At 53.4% G+C, this 15,185-nt stretch overlaps 3 protein-coding genes across 4 annotated transcripts in view; 1 reads left to right on the top strand and 2 right to left on the bottom strand.

Moving 5' to 3' along the window:
* The window catches only part of BAG6 (BCL2-associated athanogene 6), a 12,105-nt gene extending 3,347 nt beyond the window's left edge, over positions 1 to 8,758 (bottom strand). Inside the window, exons 1-15 of one of the 2 annotated variants that reach the window (XM_014534488.1) lie at positions 8,654 to 8,758; positions 8,080 to 8,200; positions 6,851 to 6,968; positions 6,384 to 6,580; positions 6,110 to 6,163; positions 5,877 to 5,951; positions 4,342 to 4,574; positions 3,729 to 3,858; positions 2,362 to 2,559; positions 1,898 to 2,147; positions 1,520 to 1,597; positions 1,067 to 1,179; positions 884 to 971; positions 411 to 694; positions 1 to 32 (exon numbers count right to left, since the gene is read on the bottom strand). In XM_014534488.1, coding sequence (XP_014389974.1) covers positions 1 to 32; positions 411 to 694; positions 884 to 971; positions 1,067 to 1,179; positions 1,520 to 1,597; positions 1,898 to 2,147; positions 2,362 to 2,559; positions 3,729 to 3,858; positions 4,342 to 4,574; positions 5,877 to 5,951; positions 6,110 to 6,163; positions 6,384 to 6,580; positions 6,851 to 6,968; positions 8,080 to 8,187 — 1,958 coding nt within the window. In that variant the 5' untranslated portion in view covers positions 8,188 to 8,200; positions 8,654 to 8,758. The remainder of the gene's footprint in view (positions 33 to 410; positions 695 to 883; positions 972 to 1,066; positions 1,180 to 1,519; positions 1,598 to 1,897; positions 2,148 to 2,361; positions 2,560 to 3,728; positions 3,859 to 4,341; positions 4,575 to 5,876; positions 5,952 to 6,109; positions 6,164 to 6,383; positions 6,581 to 6,850; positions 6,969 to 8,079; positions 8,201 to 8,653) is intronic. The other variant, XM_014534489.1, reaches the window with a different exon arrangement.
* A 1,854-nt stretch (positions 8,759 to 10,612) lies between these two features.
* On the top strand, positions 10,613 to 13,009 carry APOM (apolipoprotein M). Its single transcript, XM_005859875.2, has 6 exons — positions 10,613 to 11,130; positions 11,514 to 11,668; positions 11,951 to 12,024; positions 12,118 to 12,216; positions 12,390 to 12,488; positions 12,876 to 13,009. The coding sequence occupies exons 1-6, from the start codon at positions 11,017 to 11,019 to the stop codon at positions 12,899 to 12,901; spliced, it is 567 nt and encodes a 188-aa protein (XP_005859937.1). The 5' UTR covers positions 10,613 to 11,016; the 3' UTR covers positions 12,902 to 13,009.
* Positions 13,010 to 13,131: 122 nt separating this feature from the next.
* LOC102243886 (chromosome unknown open reading frame, human C6orf47) lies at positions 13,132 to 15,179 on the bottom strand. The gene has a single exon (XM_005859874.2). The coding sequence runs from the start codon at positions 14,706 to 14,708 to the stop codon at positions 13,818 to 13,820; it is 891 nt and encodes a 296-aa protein (XP_005859936.1). The 5' UTR covers positions 14,709 to 15,179; the 3' UTR covers positions 13,132 to 13,817.
* Positions 15,180 to 15,185: the final 6 nt, after the last annotated feature.

The raw sequence follows: 15,185 nt of genomic DNA, 5'->3' as shown, positions 1-15,185 counted from the left end.
GGTGGAGGGGGTGGAGGGGCCGTCTGTGTTGCCTGACAACAGAGAAGACATAAAGAACAGAAGATGAGGTGAGAATGGGTACAAGGACATAAAATGGCATCAGGAGGGTACAAACCAGAGAGGTTTGGAAAATGGGGAGCTCTACTCTGGTCTCGACTCCTTACAGCAGAACATGCATGGGCAGTACTGAGCAGCAGAAGGAGGCCAAGCAGCGCCTCTCCCCCTCTGAATGAGTTAGGTCAGAAAGCAGTGACACGAACGCTCCAAGCCCATTTTCCTCATCTCCAAAATGGGGGACTCAGCGTTAGTGGATCCCCAGGGTTCCTTCCCAGTGGTGACATAATGGCAACAAGACACCAGTGCCTGGCTGGGCAAAGAGAGGAAGAGCAAAGAGCAAGCCAGCCACTCACCTGCAAGAAGTCAGTCATGCCCTGGAGAAAGGCAGGGACACCAGGCATCGCCACGGTGATGGTGGGAGAAGCCATGCCAGGCCCTCCAGCACCTGGCCCTGCAGGCCCCAGCAGGTTCCCCAAGAGCTGAGAGAACTGCACATCTGTGGTGGAGGGTTGAGTGGGTGGAGGCTGGGTGGGGCCCCCGGGGGCAGGGCCAGCTGTGGTGGCCGTGTTCGTGGTGCCAGCACTGGCTGACGCAGTGGCAGGGGCTGGAGGTGGAGCCATTCCTGGGGTCCCCTGAGCTGTAGGGACCAAAAGCAGCAAGGTGAGATCTAAACAGAAACAAGGCCCACAGCACCTCCACTCCAGTCCTCTAGCAGGAAGGTAGGAATAAGCAACCCCGGCAAGAACTGGGAAACACCAGTGAGGAGGTCAGGGAGGGAGGGTCGCCACGGAAATCTCTGAAGTTTGAGGGAAGAACGAGGACTCACCCACAAGGACAGGCTGCATAAGAAGCTGCCCTACAAGGCCGCTCACCATCTGGGCCAAAGAGGCGTTGGTACCCAGACCAGCACCCTGCTGAGAGAGAGGGGCTTTTGGCCCTGCCCTTTCCATGCCCCACCACAGGACTTCCCCCCAGGTACCCCTAACGAAACTCTCCCACCCTTACTCACCAGAGTCCCCGAGACGGGGGGCCCCCCAGGATGGGAAGGCCGAGCCTGTGGAGGTGTGGGCCGGGCAATCACCACCCGGGTCGGGGCTGCCGGGAAACCTGGCCCCTGCTGTCCTGTGCGTGGCACAGGGGAGAGACCAAAGAGGGCTGAGGGCCGGGCCCATGCTCGCCAGCCAACAACACCCGCCACCATGGACCATGGCCCTCCTCCCAGGCCTCCCTTTCCAGGTCATTACCTGTGGCCGCGGAGGCAACAGCTGCCACCATGGCCTGATGAGTGATCTGGTGGGCGACGGCGTGCATGAACTCAGGGGGCAGGGAGGGCAGCTGGATGAGGGTGGAGCCTGGGGGGCGGGTCTGATGTAACCTTGAACCTGGACCCCTTCAACCCACCCAATTGGCCCTACCCCTTCTCTACCCAGAGCTCAGCCTGCTCTGATGCCCTCACTCTTACCCAAGGTCTGTCCATGACCAGGGGGTCCCAGGGGTCCAGTGGGAGCACTTGGAACTCCACCAGGTTGTGTGCCAGAATCTGGGAAGGGAGACAGAGAGAGTGGTTCTGAGACCAGTGGGGCCAAGGCCTGACTGTACCCTCCTGAGATGGGAGTCCTTCAGGCCCCCATTCCCTGCCTAGAATACCTGCCTGCCTTTCCCACCATCTAGACGGGGAGGAGGTGCTCTCTTCTCCATGTAAACAAATTTCCAAGGACAAGCAGTCCCTGCTCCCCCCTACCCTCGCCACACACACACCTGCTCTGACCCCTCTGCTACCACCAGCAGCCCTGGCCTCCCCCTTCCTCACCCTCACACCCTCGCACCAACCCTAATTCACCTTGAATGTTCATGTGCATCATGACCACGGGTTCCACGCTCTGGTGGGAAATCCGGATGACTCTCGGGTGGCTGGCGGTTGGGGGAGGAGCCGGCCCTGGGGGAGGCGCCCCCTCAGTTGACTCGACAGTGGCAGAAGAGGGAGCCAGGGGTGAGGCCTGCCCTGGACCAGGGGGAGATGCCTCCGCACTGGGAGTCGGGGGGGGCCGAGTCCCATTCCCCGTCATGGTCACAGTGGTCCCCACGTTGATCTGGAGCAGACAGACAAGTGGGACAGAAGTGAGAAAAATACAAGAGGGTAACCCAGAGCACCACCCCATGACCTATTTCTAAAATCTCCCTTATCCTTCGTCATCTGTTTCCAAAGCCTCCTCTCCTCCTAACCTCCTTCAAGTCCAATAGCTATCCCGGGTCATTCCACCAATAGCCCTCCATTCTCCCTCGGGCCAGGCTGGCCCAACCCACCTGGATGGGGATGGCTGCCTGCTGGAGCACCATGGGGGTGGTGTAGTGAGACATAGGCCGGACCACATGCAGGTGTCGAGGGGGTGCACAGGCCAGATTGCAGCGCAGGTCAGACAGTGCCACAAAGGTGTTGCCCAGCAGCCGCAGGCTCTCCCCCACCAGGTTGATTAAGCGCTGGTCTTCCTCCCGGCCCTCTTGCTGTAGCCCCGGCCAAAGGCAAGGGGGAAAAGAAAAACACAAAAGGCAGAAAACATCAGGCTGGAATCCACCTTACTAACCAAAGCAACACCTAAGAATATCACACCCTCTAAACCAGCGGTTCTCAACCTGTGGGTCGCGACCCCTTTGGCGGTCGAACGACCCTTTCACAGGGGTCGCCTAAGACCATCCTGTATATCAGTTATCTACATTATGATTCATAACAGTAGCAACATTACAGTTATGAAGCAGCAACGAAAATAATTTTATGGTTGGGTCACAACATGAGGAACTGTATTTAAAGGGCCAGAAGGTTGAGAACCACTGCTAAACCTTTAGGTGTAGCCTTGGAAGCTTCTGCAGATACCAAATCTTTGAAGAATTCTATTGTATACACATAGTTTCCTATTAAAACAGACCTTACAGTGAATCAATGTCATCATCCACTAATCTCCCTTACTTTATAAACTTGCTAGCCCTAGCCAGTTTGGCTCAGTGGATAGAGCATCAGCCTGTGGACTGAAGGGTCCCGGGTTCGATTCTGGTCAAGGGCACATACTTTGCTTGCAGGCTCCTCCCTGGCCTGGGCCCTGGTCGGGGCTTGTGCAGGAGGCAACCAATTGATGTGTTTCTCTCACATCAATGTTTCTCGGTCTTTCCCTCTCTCTTCCACTCTCTCTAAAAATCAATGGAAATATAGCCTCGGGCCCTGGCCAGTTTGGCTCAGTGGATGGAGCATCGGCCTTCGGACAGAAGCATCCCGGGTTTGATTCTGGTCAAGGGCACATGCCTGGGTTTCAGGCTCAATCCCCAGTGGGGTGTGTGCGGGAGGAAGCTCAACGGTGGTTCTCTCTCATCACTGATGTTTCTGTCTCTCTCTCCCTCTCCCTTCCTCTCTGAAATCAATAAAAATATATTTAAAAAAAGAAAAAGAAAAATATCCTCAGGTGAGCATTAAAAACAAATAAATAATAAAACAACTCAGGGGACAGAGAGAGTGGGTCCTGCAAAGATGATCACCTATCCTGAAAGGGAGGGGAAGGTCACTTACAAATCTAGGGAGAAATCATCATCTTGCAGATAATGTCTTTGTGGGGAGAGGGAGATGTGTGTCAGCAGGCTCCACCTGGGGAGAGCTGGGGTGAGGGTGAGGGGGCGGGCGGGCTCACATTGTTGTTGTAGTCCGTGCTGGCAGCAGCACCCAGAACCTCATAGTAGCGCTGCAGGAAGGGATGAAGGCGGCTCTCAAGTCGCTGGAGCTCCTGGAGCACCTCGATGTACTCCGCAGGGGAAGGATGGCTGTGGGCAACCCCAAGAGGCAGTGAGCCAAGGCTTTCCTCCGTTCCCCCCTCACGGCTGACAGGGACCACATGTGTTGTCTCTCCTGGCCTCCCAGAACCCTGGCCCAATCCCTCCCTGGCCTAGCAGAGCCTGTTCTTTATCCCCGCCCATGGGAAGATGGGGAGGAAGATAAACTGTCTCCACCCTCCCCACTGCACAGCCTGCACCCACAATGGCAAGATGCTGACTCTAATAAAAGATGGGGCCCCTGTGAACACAGGGGAGAGAACCGTGATCAGGAAGCAGCACTTGGTTTTCCTTGCCCCAAGGAGAACAGTGCAGGTCAGCTGCCCAGTCCTACTCTACTCCAGAGCCCCTCCTCGACCACAACCACCTCCACATAGACCTCCAAGAAATCCTTCCTTCCCCATCACACCTCTCCTGTTCCTCATCCTCCACTCAGGACCCCAACCCCCTCCCAAAGTGCCCTCCATCTCTCACTTGGGTGCATTGGTCTCTGGGACAGGTGTTGGGCCCGCTGGGGCTGGGCCAGGAGTCAGCTCGGGGCTCTGGGCTGGGGCACGCTCCTCCACTTCTGCCTCCATGGGCTCCCGAGAAGGCGCTTCGCTTTCACTCGGATCTGATGGCTGAGAGCTCAAGGCTCCTGGTTCCGGGGCCACAGTCGGTGTCTGTGCAGGCGGCTGACTGGGCTGTGCTTGGGGCCCCCCTCGACACTGAAGGTGGGGGAGAGTCAGGGTACCAAAGGCAGGATGAGCCTGCTGCAGAGGACTGCTAGGTCAAAGGAGCCTGAGTGGACAAAGTGCTCTGGAGGCAAGGCTTTGCATGTGTATGTCGGATTCCCTAGCAATCACTCTAAGACTTAGACAAGTCAGAGGCCTAATACCTGAAATTCTTGCAAATGAATTACTAACAAAAAGTAGAGATTACGGTTTGCTAACCTCCACAAGGAGAGAAGAAAAAGCCACAGGTTGCAGACACAGCAAAAACTAATGAAATTTGGACATTTCAGTATCAAATATCATAATTAAGAAATTAAAGGTCCTCCCTTGGCCAGTGTGGCTCAGTTGGTTGAGCATCGACCCACACACCCAGAGGTCCCCCGGTTGATTCCCGGGTTGCGGGCTCAATCCCCAGTAGGGGGCATGCAGGAGGCAGCTGACTGATGGTTCTAATTTTCTCCCTCCGTCTCTCTAAAGTCAACAAAAACATGGTTTAAAAAAGAAAGTAATTAAAGGCCCTGGCCGGATATTTCAGTTGGTTAGAGAAACCTCCCAATACATCAAGGCTGTGGGTTCGATCCCCAGTCAGGGTACATACATATAAGAATCAACCAACCGCCGAAACCAGTTTGGCTCAGTGGATAGAGCGTCGGCCTGAGGACTGAAAGGTCCCAGGTTCGATTCCGGTCAAGGGCATGTACCTGGGTTGCAGGCACATCCCCAGTGGGAGATGTGCAGGAAGCAGCTGATCGATGTTTCTCTCTCATCGATGTTTCTAACTCTCTATCTTTCTCCCTTCCTCTCTGTAAAAAATCAATAAAATATTTTTTAAAAAAAAAAACTGGTAAAATATACATAATGAAATTTACCATTTAAAAAAAAAGAATCAACCAACAAATGTATAACTAAGTGGACCAACAAAATGATGTTTTTTTCTCTCTCTCCCCTTTCCTCTCTCTAGAATCAATAAATAAAAGTTTAAAAAAATATATAAAATATGAAATCCTTTTTTAATTGAAAAAAAAAAATGCCAGGAGAGTTATCTGACAAGTGTAAAACAAACTTCCCAGATACCAGTCACCAAGAGGATTGGCAGGAACAAGATAGCCTCACATAGATACTTTTTTCTGCCCAAAGAAAGAAGACTGCAGAGAAGAGACCAGATTAGAAAGGAAGCGGCCAAAAAAAAAGAAAAGGAAAAAAACAAAAAAATGAAAGGAACCAGCCAGTCATGCTTTCACTCCCAGGCTGAGACAAGGGGTAGGGAGGATGGGGAGAGAGTGACAGACCACTTACCTCCATCCGGGATAGTAAGGTCTGTATATCCCTGATCATGTGCTGAGCCATCACCAGTCGTACCCGGGGTTCACTCTATGACGAGAGGGAGAGTTAGGGCAAGTCTGAAATACAGCCACGAGCTCCAGAGCCCACTGAACCAGGTCCCAGCATCTCCTCAGCCAAGTCCAATCCCACCTCATGGCCTCCTTCTCCCAGATCCCCTTCCCTGACCCTCCCAGGCCCCGTAATACCTGCACTGGGGCCTGCTCCATGTTGATGTGAACATCCACAGCAGAGCCGTCACTCTGGGGAAAGGGTAAGGGAAGTTGCTCTGGGAGAAGCCAAATACTAAGACTCCCACATTTCCAATTCATTCTCTGGAGACACATCCCTTTTCTCACGTCTGAGGCCATTCGTAGACCACAGGGCCCTCCAAACCCAATCTAAATACTGAGCTCTTGGCTGCTACCACAACCAAAACTATCCTTCACCACAAAAACCACCCCAGGTGGAACACAAGCTTACAGGAAGATTGAAGGTTCCAACCATGACATAGCTGTTGGCATTCCGGTCATGAACAGAGGCCCCAGGCCCCCGAGTACCAAGTGGGGGTCCCCCACCATGGGTGGCTGAGGCAGACCCTGTCCCAGAAGATGCCCCAGAAGGGAGCTGAGTCTGAGGAGGTGCACGTTCTACCAGGTGGATAACCTTGCCCCCAACATCTGCAAAAAAGAAAGAAAGAAAGAAAAAAAAATATATACCATGGTGTGTATGGATGTACATGTAACATCTGATTTGACTGTAGCAGCAAGAAGTTGGTCTTTTGTGACTTGATGTGATTTCGAGACACCTAAAAAATTAAAGTATGGTTCTTCAGCAAGAGATGAATAAAATATCAGTGTTTTATTGGATATCTCAGGTAAACCCATGGCTTCAGCTCACCCCTCTTCACAGCTGCCTCAAACTCCGAACTGCCTCCCCCACCCCCTTACTGTATTCCTGGAGCTTCTTATCATCCTGCAGAACGCGTCCCTGATAGATGAGCCGCTGTTTCTCAGAGGGGATGCTGACAGAGGCAGCAATGTGCTCCTTAAATTCCTTTACATTCATCTGCACAGAAGGGACAAACAGGTGTCAGGGAATGGAGGGAGAGGAGGGACAGAGGAGGGACAACTGACTTGTAGGGGTGAGGGGTAAAAACACCTCATTATAAAATCACTACCCATTTCTCTTGATTGTGAGATAATGATGTGCAAAGCCCCAAACTAAGACAACTCCCTGTCAAAATACTGACAATAAACTGTATCTTCTAGGCCTAGGAGAAAATTACATGGCTGAGAAACAGAAAAGCCAACTGATAATCTGTTCACTCCTCTGCCTGGCTCACAAGGGAATGTGTGTCTAAAGATACGGCTCCCCAAACACAAAATGATACAACTCTAGGCTCAAAGATAAAAGCGATGACGAAGAAGATGGGGTGGACAATCAGGTTAAGGAAGGAAGACTCAACCAAGAAGGAGAGAAGGGAGCAAAAAGAAGACTATTTTTCCTAACCAGACAACTTCCTCTTGGGAAGATTCAAGTGTTTACACACATCTAATCACAAAAGCCTATATGGTTTTCTGAAATACATGTATTGTCATGTTTTAAAAACCATGGGCCAACCCCTCACAATTTTGCCTCCCAGTATTACAGGCGCAATGACATTGATAGTTGTGCCAATGCTGTTAAACTCAAATGATTAAAATTATACCACACATATTAGTAACTCCACTCAACACTCTATTAGGCCTCTACCTGCATTATGGGCTCTGATTTCTCACCTTTAAAAACACAGTATAGACCTAACCAATTTCTGTTTTCAAGACACACTTGCGTTTGGAGTCTGTGTGTTCTATTTTCCTTCCCAAAGGCCGGAGCCATGTCTATCCCTCTGAGCTGCAGTTCACTCGTGATGATGGCATACAGACTCCTCCTTCCTCCACATTTCCCTCTGCATTGAGTTTTATTGAGGTGGAGGAAGGCAGCAAAACCTAGCTTGTTCAATAGAAACCATAGCTTCTTACTCAACAAGACACATCAAAAAAGTTCTGTCTAGAATATGAACAAAGAAATCAATGGAAGAGAAGTTGAGGACCGGAAAATCAGGCTGTTCTCTCAGGTTAAAGGGCCTACAAGAGGAAAAATTAATGGATGTCTTCCAGAAGTACCGGGGTCTCACCTGGGCCCCCACAATGAAGGTCCGGGTCTGAGAGTCCAGGGTCTTCACCAGCACCTCCAGGCTGTCAGGCTCCTCCATGGTGGTACTGGTACTGTTATTGGGCTCCATGGCCTACAGCTCTCTACGGAAGAACAGAGGAGAGAGGCCCGCTGTCGCCCAGAGCGGATTTTATATACCCAGAAGCCTCCCCGGCCCGAGTCTCCGCCCCAGTGCCTACATTTCTCCCACACTAGCACACACTCACACCCACCCCATCCCCCTTCTGATTCCGGGGCAGAGGGAAAGAAATGCAAAGGGTAGGAGACGACGCCAAAGGAAGCTGGAGGACGGGAGGTGGGAGGGGCCCCACGATGCCAATCCCAAGAGTGGGCCACTCGGGCTAGGGAGCAGGGAAGCAAGGAAGCAGGATTCCAGTGTCATCACCGGTTGCGAAGGGCCCAGAAACGCTGGGACAACGCGAGAAAGAGGGGGGGAGGGTCGCATTACACTCTGCGAAGAAAGTGGTTTCGCGCAGGCGCGCCACGCCCACGGAGCCCGCCTAACTCACGACAGACCCAAAATGACGGACACTCACGGGGGGCCAGACCGGTTAGCTGACTGCCCCCCTCTTCCGCCTTCTTTCGGAGTTCCAGCAGAGCGTCGCAACCAACACACATCAAATACACACACCACCCCGCGGACCCACCCCCGACTTCCCCACGGTGCCGTCACTTCCGGTCACCTCCAACCTGCCACCGACGGCCACTTCCGTTTCCCCGATAATATTTGGAGATCGCGAGGCGGAACTTCCGGCTCCCCTCAGGTCCCCAAGCTTCACTTTCGTTGGGCACGACAAGAAAGTCCACGGCCCCAAACAGTGAGTTCCTGAGGGCGAGACGGGCCGGGGCCGGCCTAGATGGGAGGGAGCCGAGCACCCCGAGGAGCCGCCGCCGTCGCCCGGGGGACCGTACTGCGTCTGCGTGCGTCGCATTACGCATGCGTACACACAGGCACCGCCCCACCCTCGCTGGCGCCGTTCCTTCCTTGCGCGCGCTGGAGCTATAGGAGATTGAGGTGGCCACTGTAAATGCCTGGAAAAGAATTTCCAGATGAGACTCTATGACTGCCTCGAGAAGCTCTGGACGGTGATATAGGTGTTGGAGTTTGGGGACTAGAGATTGTGCCTCGTTAATCTGTGTTAAGGTCTTGGCCCGCAGAGACTTTGAGGCGGCACTGTCCTGGCCACCTAAAATCCCGTCCCCGTCCCCGTCCTCGCCCGCGCCGCGCCACTCCTGCGGCGGCTCCGGAAGTCACCCTGTGCTGGGCGGTTGGGGCTGGCTCGCGAGCTGTCTTCGGTCCGGTCGTGTCGTTGGGCCTAATTTCGGTTCCGTCCGGTGGGCGTTTTGCGGAGTGCGGGTGCTGTGTTTCTCACCGGCGGTGCGCGGCCGAGGGAACACGCTGTTTTTCAGAAGCTAAGCGTTTCCTACCTCTCAGGACTTCTGTCCCCCAAAAACGGCACCTCCGAGGTTGGGAGTTGAGAGCAAACGAAGTCCGACCGGACCGAAACACCAGATTCCGGCCGTGGGGACTTGAAGGGGCCGCCACAGGGTTTCTGCAGGCCAAGGTCCGGGGTTACTGCTCCGCCGCCTTCGCCCCCGGCCCGGCCCTTCTGGGGTTCTTGGTTTATACCCGGGTCCCACTACTGTTTCAGTCCAGGGTTCCACGTACTGTCACGTTTATAAGTCATTCAACAGGAGATGGTTATTACATCCCCTTATACAGTGAGTACAGCTAGGGAACTGACAGATGCAGGCCTACCGGACTCCCTGGGTCAAGCACTGCGTTACTGCCCCAGTACATTTTTTAGTTTTTTTAAATAAAAAATGTCAAACATTACCCCAAAAGAAAATAGCATACTGAGCCTTCAGATACCCCAAATCTTAAGCCTCACCTCTCAGGACAAACCTTTTTTTTTTTTGGCAGTCTATAAGTTATAATTAAGAAAGTCCCACATTTCATTGCATTAACTGCTCAACCCTCTTGGTACTATTATTTGGGACTGTATTACCCACCAGAAACTAATAATCACTTTACAAGCATCACTTCAGCGAATATTTACTTCGGACTTGCCAGGTATAGGCTTTTGCAAAGGGTTTTATATGCATTATCTCTTAATCCACTGAGATTGATGATTTGCTCATTTTAAAGATGAAAAAACAGGCATAGAGATGAATAAATAGAGTTGGGGCTTGAACCCACTCTGCCCAGCACCAGTGTCTATCTGTCCCCCTTAACCACTAGATTATGTAGTTTCTTATAGTAATAAACATGGAATGAACTGTGTCAGTGAGCTTTTCTGGATGGTGTACATATTATTTCCCCAATTATAAACCAGAGAAAAAGCCACCCATCAGGCATGCCCCAGAACCTGGTTCATACCTGTCCGAAAGCACTTATCAGGTTGTATTACAATGATTTGTTTACACAGCTAGTTCTCCTTAGACTGACTTCTTCAAGGCCAGAGACTATGGCTTATTCATTTTTATGTCCCCAGGGCTTAGCCAATTCCTGGCAAACAGCTGAGACTTAATAAAAAGTTTGCTAAGTGAATGAATGAATCCACCTCTCCAATGCTGCACAACACAGCAGATACCCAGCTCAGATAAAGACCACCGTCTCTGCCTGCAGGGCTCAGCTCTTCTGATAATTCCCAAAAGACCCTGGCCATGCCAGGGTGTGTTGTAGAGTGGCTGCATCTAGAAGAGGGGGAGGAAGGGCCAAACACTGTAAGTAATCAATGTTTGGAAAACAAGGTTGAAGTTACTCATTAGCAGGAAAAGGGTCAAGGGTCAAGGCAAAGGGGCTGGAAGCAGAGTGGACTGACCAGCCAGTGGGGAAGAGAATAGTTAAGGCACCAGCCACTCCACGAGGAACATACCAGCTCCCTGTTGCCTGAAGATGTTCCACCAAATTTGGGCAGCTCTGCTTTACCTCTATGGCATTCTCCTTAATTCCATCTACCAGTGCCCTGAGCTGAGTCAACTGACAACTCAGGAAGTGGATGGGAAAGAGGTATGGACTGAAAATGGGGGGGAAACTTACAGTGGGGGCTCTGAGGGACTTGAGTGGGTGGCCTAGAGTGACCAGAAGCTACATTGTGAAAGGAAGGGAGGAAGAAGGTGTGAATATTGTGAGGATAAAAACAAGGAGAAGTAAAAATATATTAGTATTTCGGCCATCAATGTGGAGACATGGTAGCATTTGGGGTTGGAGGGGTACTCAGGTTATTGAGGGCAGGAAAAGAGGAAAAGTCATTTAATGACTCCCTGTTGTGGACCCAAGTCTAGTTGGAAAAAGGCAGCCGATACCTCCACACGAAGTCTTGTTGTCCTGATAGGTTGGATGGACCCTGCAGTGGGACACACCCTCTCTTGCTCCCCTTGTTGTCTCCCCAGTTTCCAGAGCCCCACCTGGGCCAGTGGCATTTTATTGCAGGGGCAGCTCCCACCAAGGAGGAGTTGGCAACTTTTGACCCTGTGGACAACATTGTCTTCAACATGGCTGCGGGCTCTGCCCCCATGCAGCTCCAGCTTCGTGCTACCATTCGCACGTAAGTGGTGAGGAGGCAGAGGTACCAATAGGTACAGTCTCTGCCCCAAGTGTGAGCACCTACCCACAAAGAGTTGGGCTCATTGGCATATCCACTGTTCTTGGCCCACTGAGTTCGACGGTTCTGTTAGTTTTCATCTGAAGAGATGGGCCTAACCCTTGGTAGCTTGAAACCCAAGGTGACCCAGGCTTCAAGAAGGAATAAAAGGGAATAAATAAAGGTTGGTACTGTGTGGTTGGGGTGTCATTCAATCTTTCTTTCTCGCCGCCACCACCTCTGCAGGAAAACTGGGTCCTGTGTGCCCCGGGAATGGATCTACCACCTGACTGAAGGGAGCACAGATCTCAGAACTGAAGGTTGGTTCTCTCCAGCCCTCCCTCTCTCCAAGTCCCCTGGCTGGCTTGTTTTGCATCTCTGTCCTCACACTTCCCCCCAACCCATCCTGACAGGCCGCCCCGACATGAAGACCGAGCTCTTCTCCAGCTCATGCCCAGGGGGAATCATGCTGAAGGAGACGGGCCAGGGCTACCAGCGCTTCCTGCTCTACAGTGAGTGAGGTGGCGAGGCAGCATGGGCTGGAAGGAAACCAGGAGGGACAGGAGAGCCCCTCACTCTGGACCCTGTGATATCATCCCAGGAAGGGCTGGGTGCTTCCAGGTCCTCCCCAGGGGTCTTGCTAAGTAGAGGTGTTGATGGGCCTGGCCCTGCTGTGCCCTTTCAGACCGCTCACCATACCCTCCGGAGAAGTGTGTGGAGGAATTCCAGTCCCTGACCTCCTGCCTGGACTCCAAGGCCTTCTTACTGACTCCCAGGAAACAAGGTAAGGGGACAAAGTCCCACAGAAGAGAACTAGGACTCACCAAGTCTGCTGCAGGTGCTGGAGGAAAGGGACTCGTGATGTCACCAGAGGGCAGGACCAAAGGCTGATACTATCAGGGTGGCTGTGTTCATATCCTCCATTTGTGTTATAGGTTGTGATGGCACCAGAGGAAGCCTGGATAGGCTGTGGGCTACTCAAGAGAGGTTTCTGAGTTTGCAGTAGATGCAGGGGGGAGAGTCAGACACAGAGGGAAATAGGCCGCAGAGGCCTCTTCTTTGACAGGGGAGGATGAGGGAATGCATTCTCCCCCACCCATTACCAGCAAGCTTGCATCTCTTCCTGGATTTCCTTCCTTCCCATCCTCTTCTTTCTCCCTCCTCCCACCAGAGGCCTGCAAGCAGTCCAGTGACTGACCTGTGGCTTCATCTGTGCCCCCAGATGTATTTGTGGGACTAAGATTGTGGTGAAGAGAAGCCGGAGGTGCCCTTCTAAGAGTAATAAAGACGATTTTTCAATCCTCATCACATGTTGGGGTTTTTTTCCAGACATCAATCCCACTCCCATTTCAAAACTCCCCCTGAACTTCCTACCACCTGAACCCCTAGCTGGGCGGCATCAGGAAGGACACTGCATGGCAGTTAACTCATTTTAGTGGTATATTTAGGATTCGGTGTGACAGTGATTTATTGCTGAGTGAGCAACCCCTAATCCCTGCACGGGCCGCCCCCCCCTGACCCACCCCTCCGGCCAGTACCACCTACACCATCCCCACTCCCTCTGACTCCCAGAAACACCCACTTCATCCCTGCAGGCTCCCTGTTACCTGTGCGCCCCATCCAGTCCCCAAATCCACCCACCTAGCAGCCCCATTCTACCCTAGATGTCCCAAGATCCAAGGGACTCCTTGGGTCTCCCAACCACCCTCTTACCCCAGCCAGAGTTCTGTCTGTCCCTGGGGAGTCTTGAAAGGTAGAGAGGACCATTTAGTCTTTATTCTCCACCTCCACATTAAAAAAAAATATTTGTTGGCTTTTAAAACGTGAAGATGAGGAAAAAAACTTGAAGGTAGGAGAAATATAAAATCAAAAAGTAACAACAGCTGGTGAATTCAAGGGCTATGCCCCCACTGTCCATAAACCCAGACGCCCTGAACAGCTGTTCTCTTCCTGGGTGGGTGGGTACCCTCATACTCTGGGGTTTCTTCCCCATCCCTGAGGTCCCTGTGCTTACAATCTGGGTCATCCCCCCTACTCTCCTAAAGGCCACACTGTCTTCACCCTTGCTCCCACCCCACTGAGGGGGGGGGGCCTGGTCACACCCACTCTGAGGTCACAGCCCCTTTCCTGGGTCTCCCCTCTGCTCCTCCCCCTCCCTCCCCAACTTGTTACCCTCCAAGTCAGTGGCCTCCTCATCCCCACTTGGCTCCCGGAGGCTGACAGCCAGCACCAGAGCCTGTAGGAGACCAAAGAGGCAGGCGAAGTGCAGGGGGTGAGCAGTAAGTAGGCTCAGCACGGCATGGAGCCCGTGCAGGGCAGCCAGGAAGGACAGCAGCCCGTGCAGCCAGAGGCCCAGAGGCCCGCTCAGGCCCAGCATGTCCAGGGCTGCCCGCAGGGGCCGTGAACACAGTCCCAGCAGGGCCGAGGCCAGCAGCTCCAGCAAGTGCAGGGTCAGGTTGGTGGAGATCTGCAGACACTCCTCTGGGCCCCCCAAGTACTTCGAGGGAGCCCCTGCTCCCCCACCTGGTTCCCCCCGCAGCCAGCCCAGCAGCTTCTGACGGCGGCCAGGCTTCTCCACTGGCGCTTCAGGCCCGGGGGGGCTCAGTCCCCCTTCAGGAGACACTTCAGATCTCCTGGTGCCACCTGAGTCCACAGGGTCCCATCCCACATGGGGAATGGCCTCTGCTGCCTCCAGTCTCCCAGACTCTTGAATGCCAGCACCAGTCTTGTCCCCCTTGAGGGAATCCATCCTTTTGCTCCCCAGTTGCTCAACTTGGGGCTCCCTGCTTGGTTGGGGAGCAGTCCCAGAACTACTCCGGGCCCCTGAGTCCTTCCTCTGGGAAGGCCCCACATCGCCCATGGTTTCTGGGGCGCTGTCCCAGTCGCTCCCTGAATTTTCAGAGGAGCTATCCAGCCGTCTGGGTTCTGGGGTGGGCGGGTCAGGCCTGGGTTTCCGGCGGCTCCAAGGGCCAGGTAGCCAGCCACCAAGCCGTCGCAGGAACATGGTTGGAATGTGCAGTGAACCCCAAATCCTGGCACTGTTGAGGCTCAGCAGCACAGGTATCTGCTTGGTGAGTGCGTTCACCACCCCACACACAAGATTCCAAGTCTCAGGATCCGACCAGGCCTCCGTCACCTGACAGCGTCCTCCCTGTTTCCGGGTTTCTTCCCAGCAAACAGCACACCCAGTTTCACTCACCGAGGCCACCCAAGGTGCCCCCAAAACTGGAGAGGCGGCGCTCCATCCAAGAGGGAAGGAAGGTGCTCCGATGTAGGGTCCTAACTGCCGACTTGGGGAGCTCAGCGCTGGGAAGTCCCCTGTGGGAGGGTGGGGCAGGTGTCAGCGAACCTCGCCAGCAGGTTCATCCCTTGGATTCCAGGGCTGTGAGTCCCACCGGGCGGCGGGCGGGCCCCAAGCGCGCAGCTGAGACGCGGCCTCGGGAAGGTCAGGCCAAGACGTCCTCGGAGACCGCAGTCGCGA

This window comes from Myotis brandtii, unplaced genomic scaffold (assembly GCF_000412655.1).
Source record: "Myotis brandtii unplaced genomic scaffold, ASM41265v1 scaffold130, whole genome shotgun sequence".
NCBI classification, from domain to species: Eukaryota; Metazoa; Chordata; class Mammalia; order Chiroptera; family Vespertilionidae; genus Myotis; species Myotis brandtii.
The sequence above is the reverse complement of the archived record's forward strand: the minus strand, read 5'-3'. Positions and strand labels throughout refer to the sequence as shown.

Coding starts and splice junctions, on each gene's coding strand:
- APOM (XM_005859875.2), top strand. CDS start 11,017: ATGTTCCACCAAATTTGGGCAGCTCTGCTTTACCTCTATGGCATTCTC. Junction 11,131..11,513: donor AGGAAGTGGATGGGAAAGAG/GTATGGACTGAA, acceptor TTGTCTCCCCAG/TTTCCAGAGCCCCACCTGGG. Junction 12,489..12,875: donor ACTGACTCCCAGGAAACAAG/GTAAGGGGACAA, acceptor TCCTCCCACCAG/AGGCCTGCAAGCAGTCCAGT.
- LOC102243886 (XM_005859874.2), bottom strand. CDS start 14,708: ATGTTCCTGCGACGGCTTGGTGGCTGGCTACCTGGCCCTTGGAGCCGC.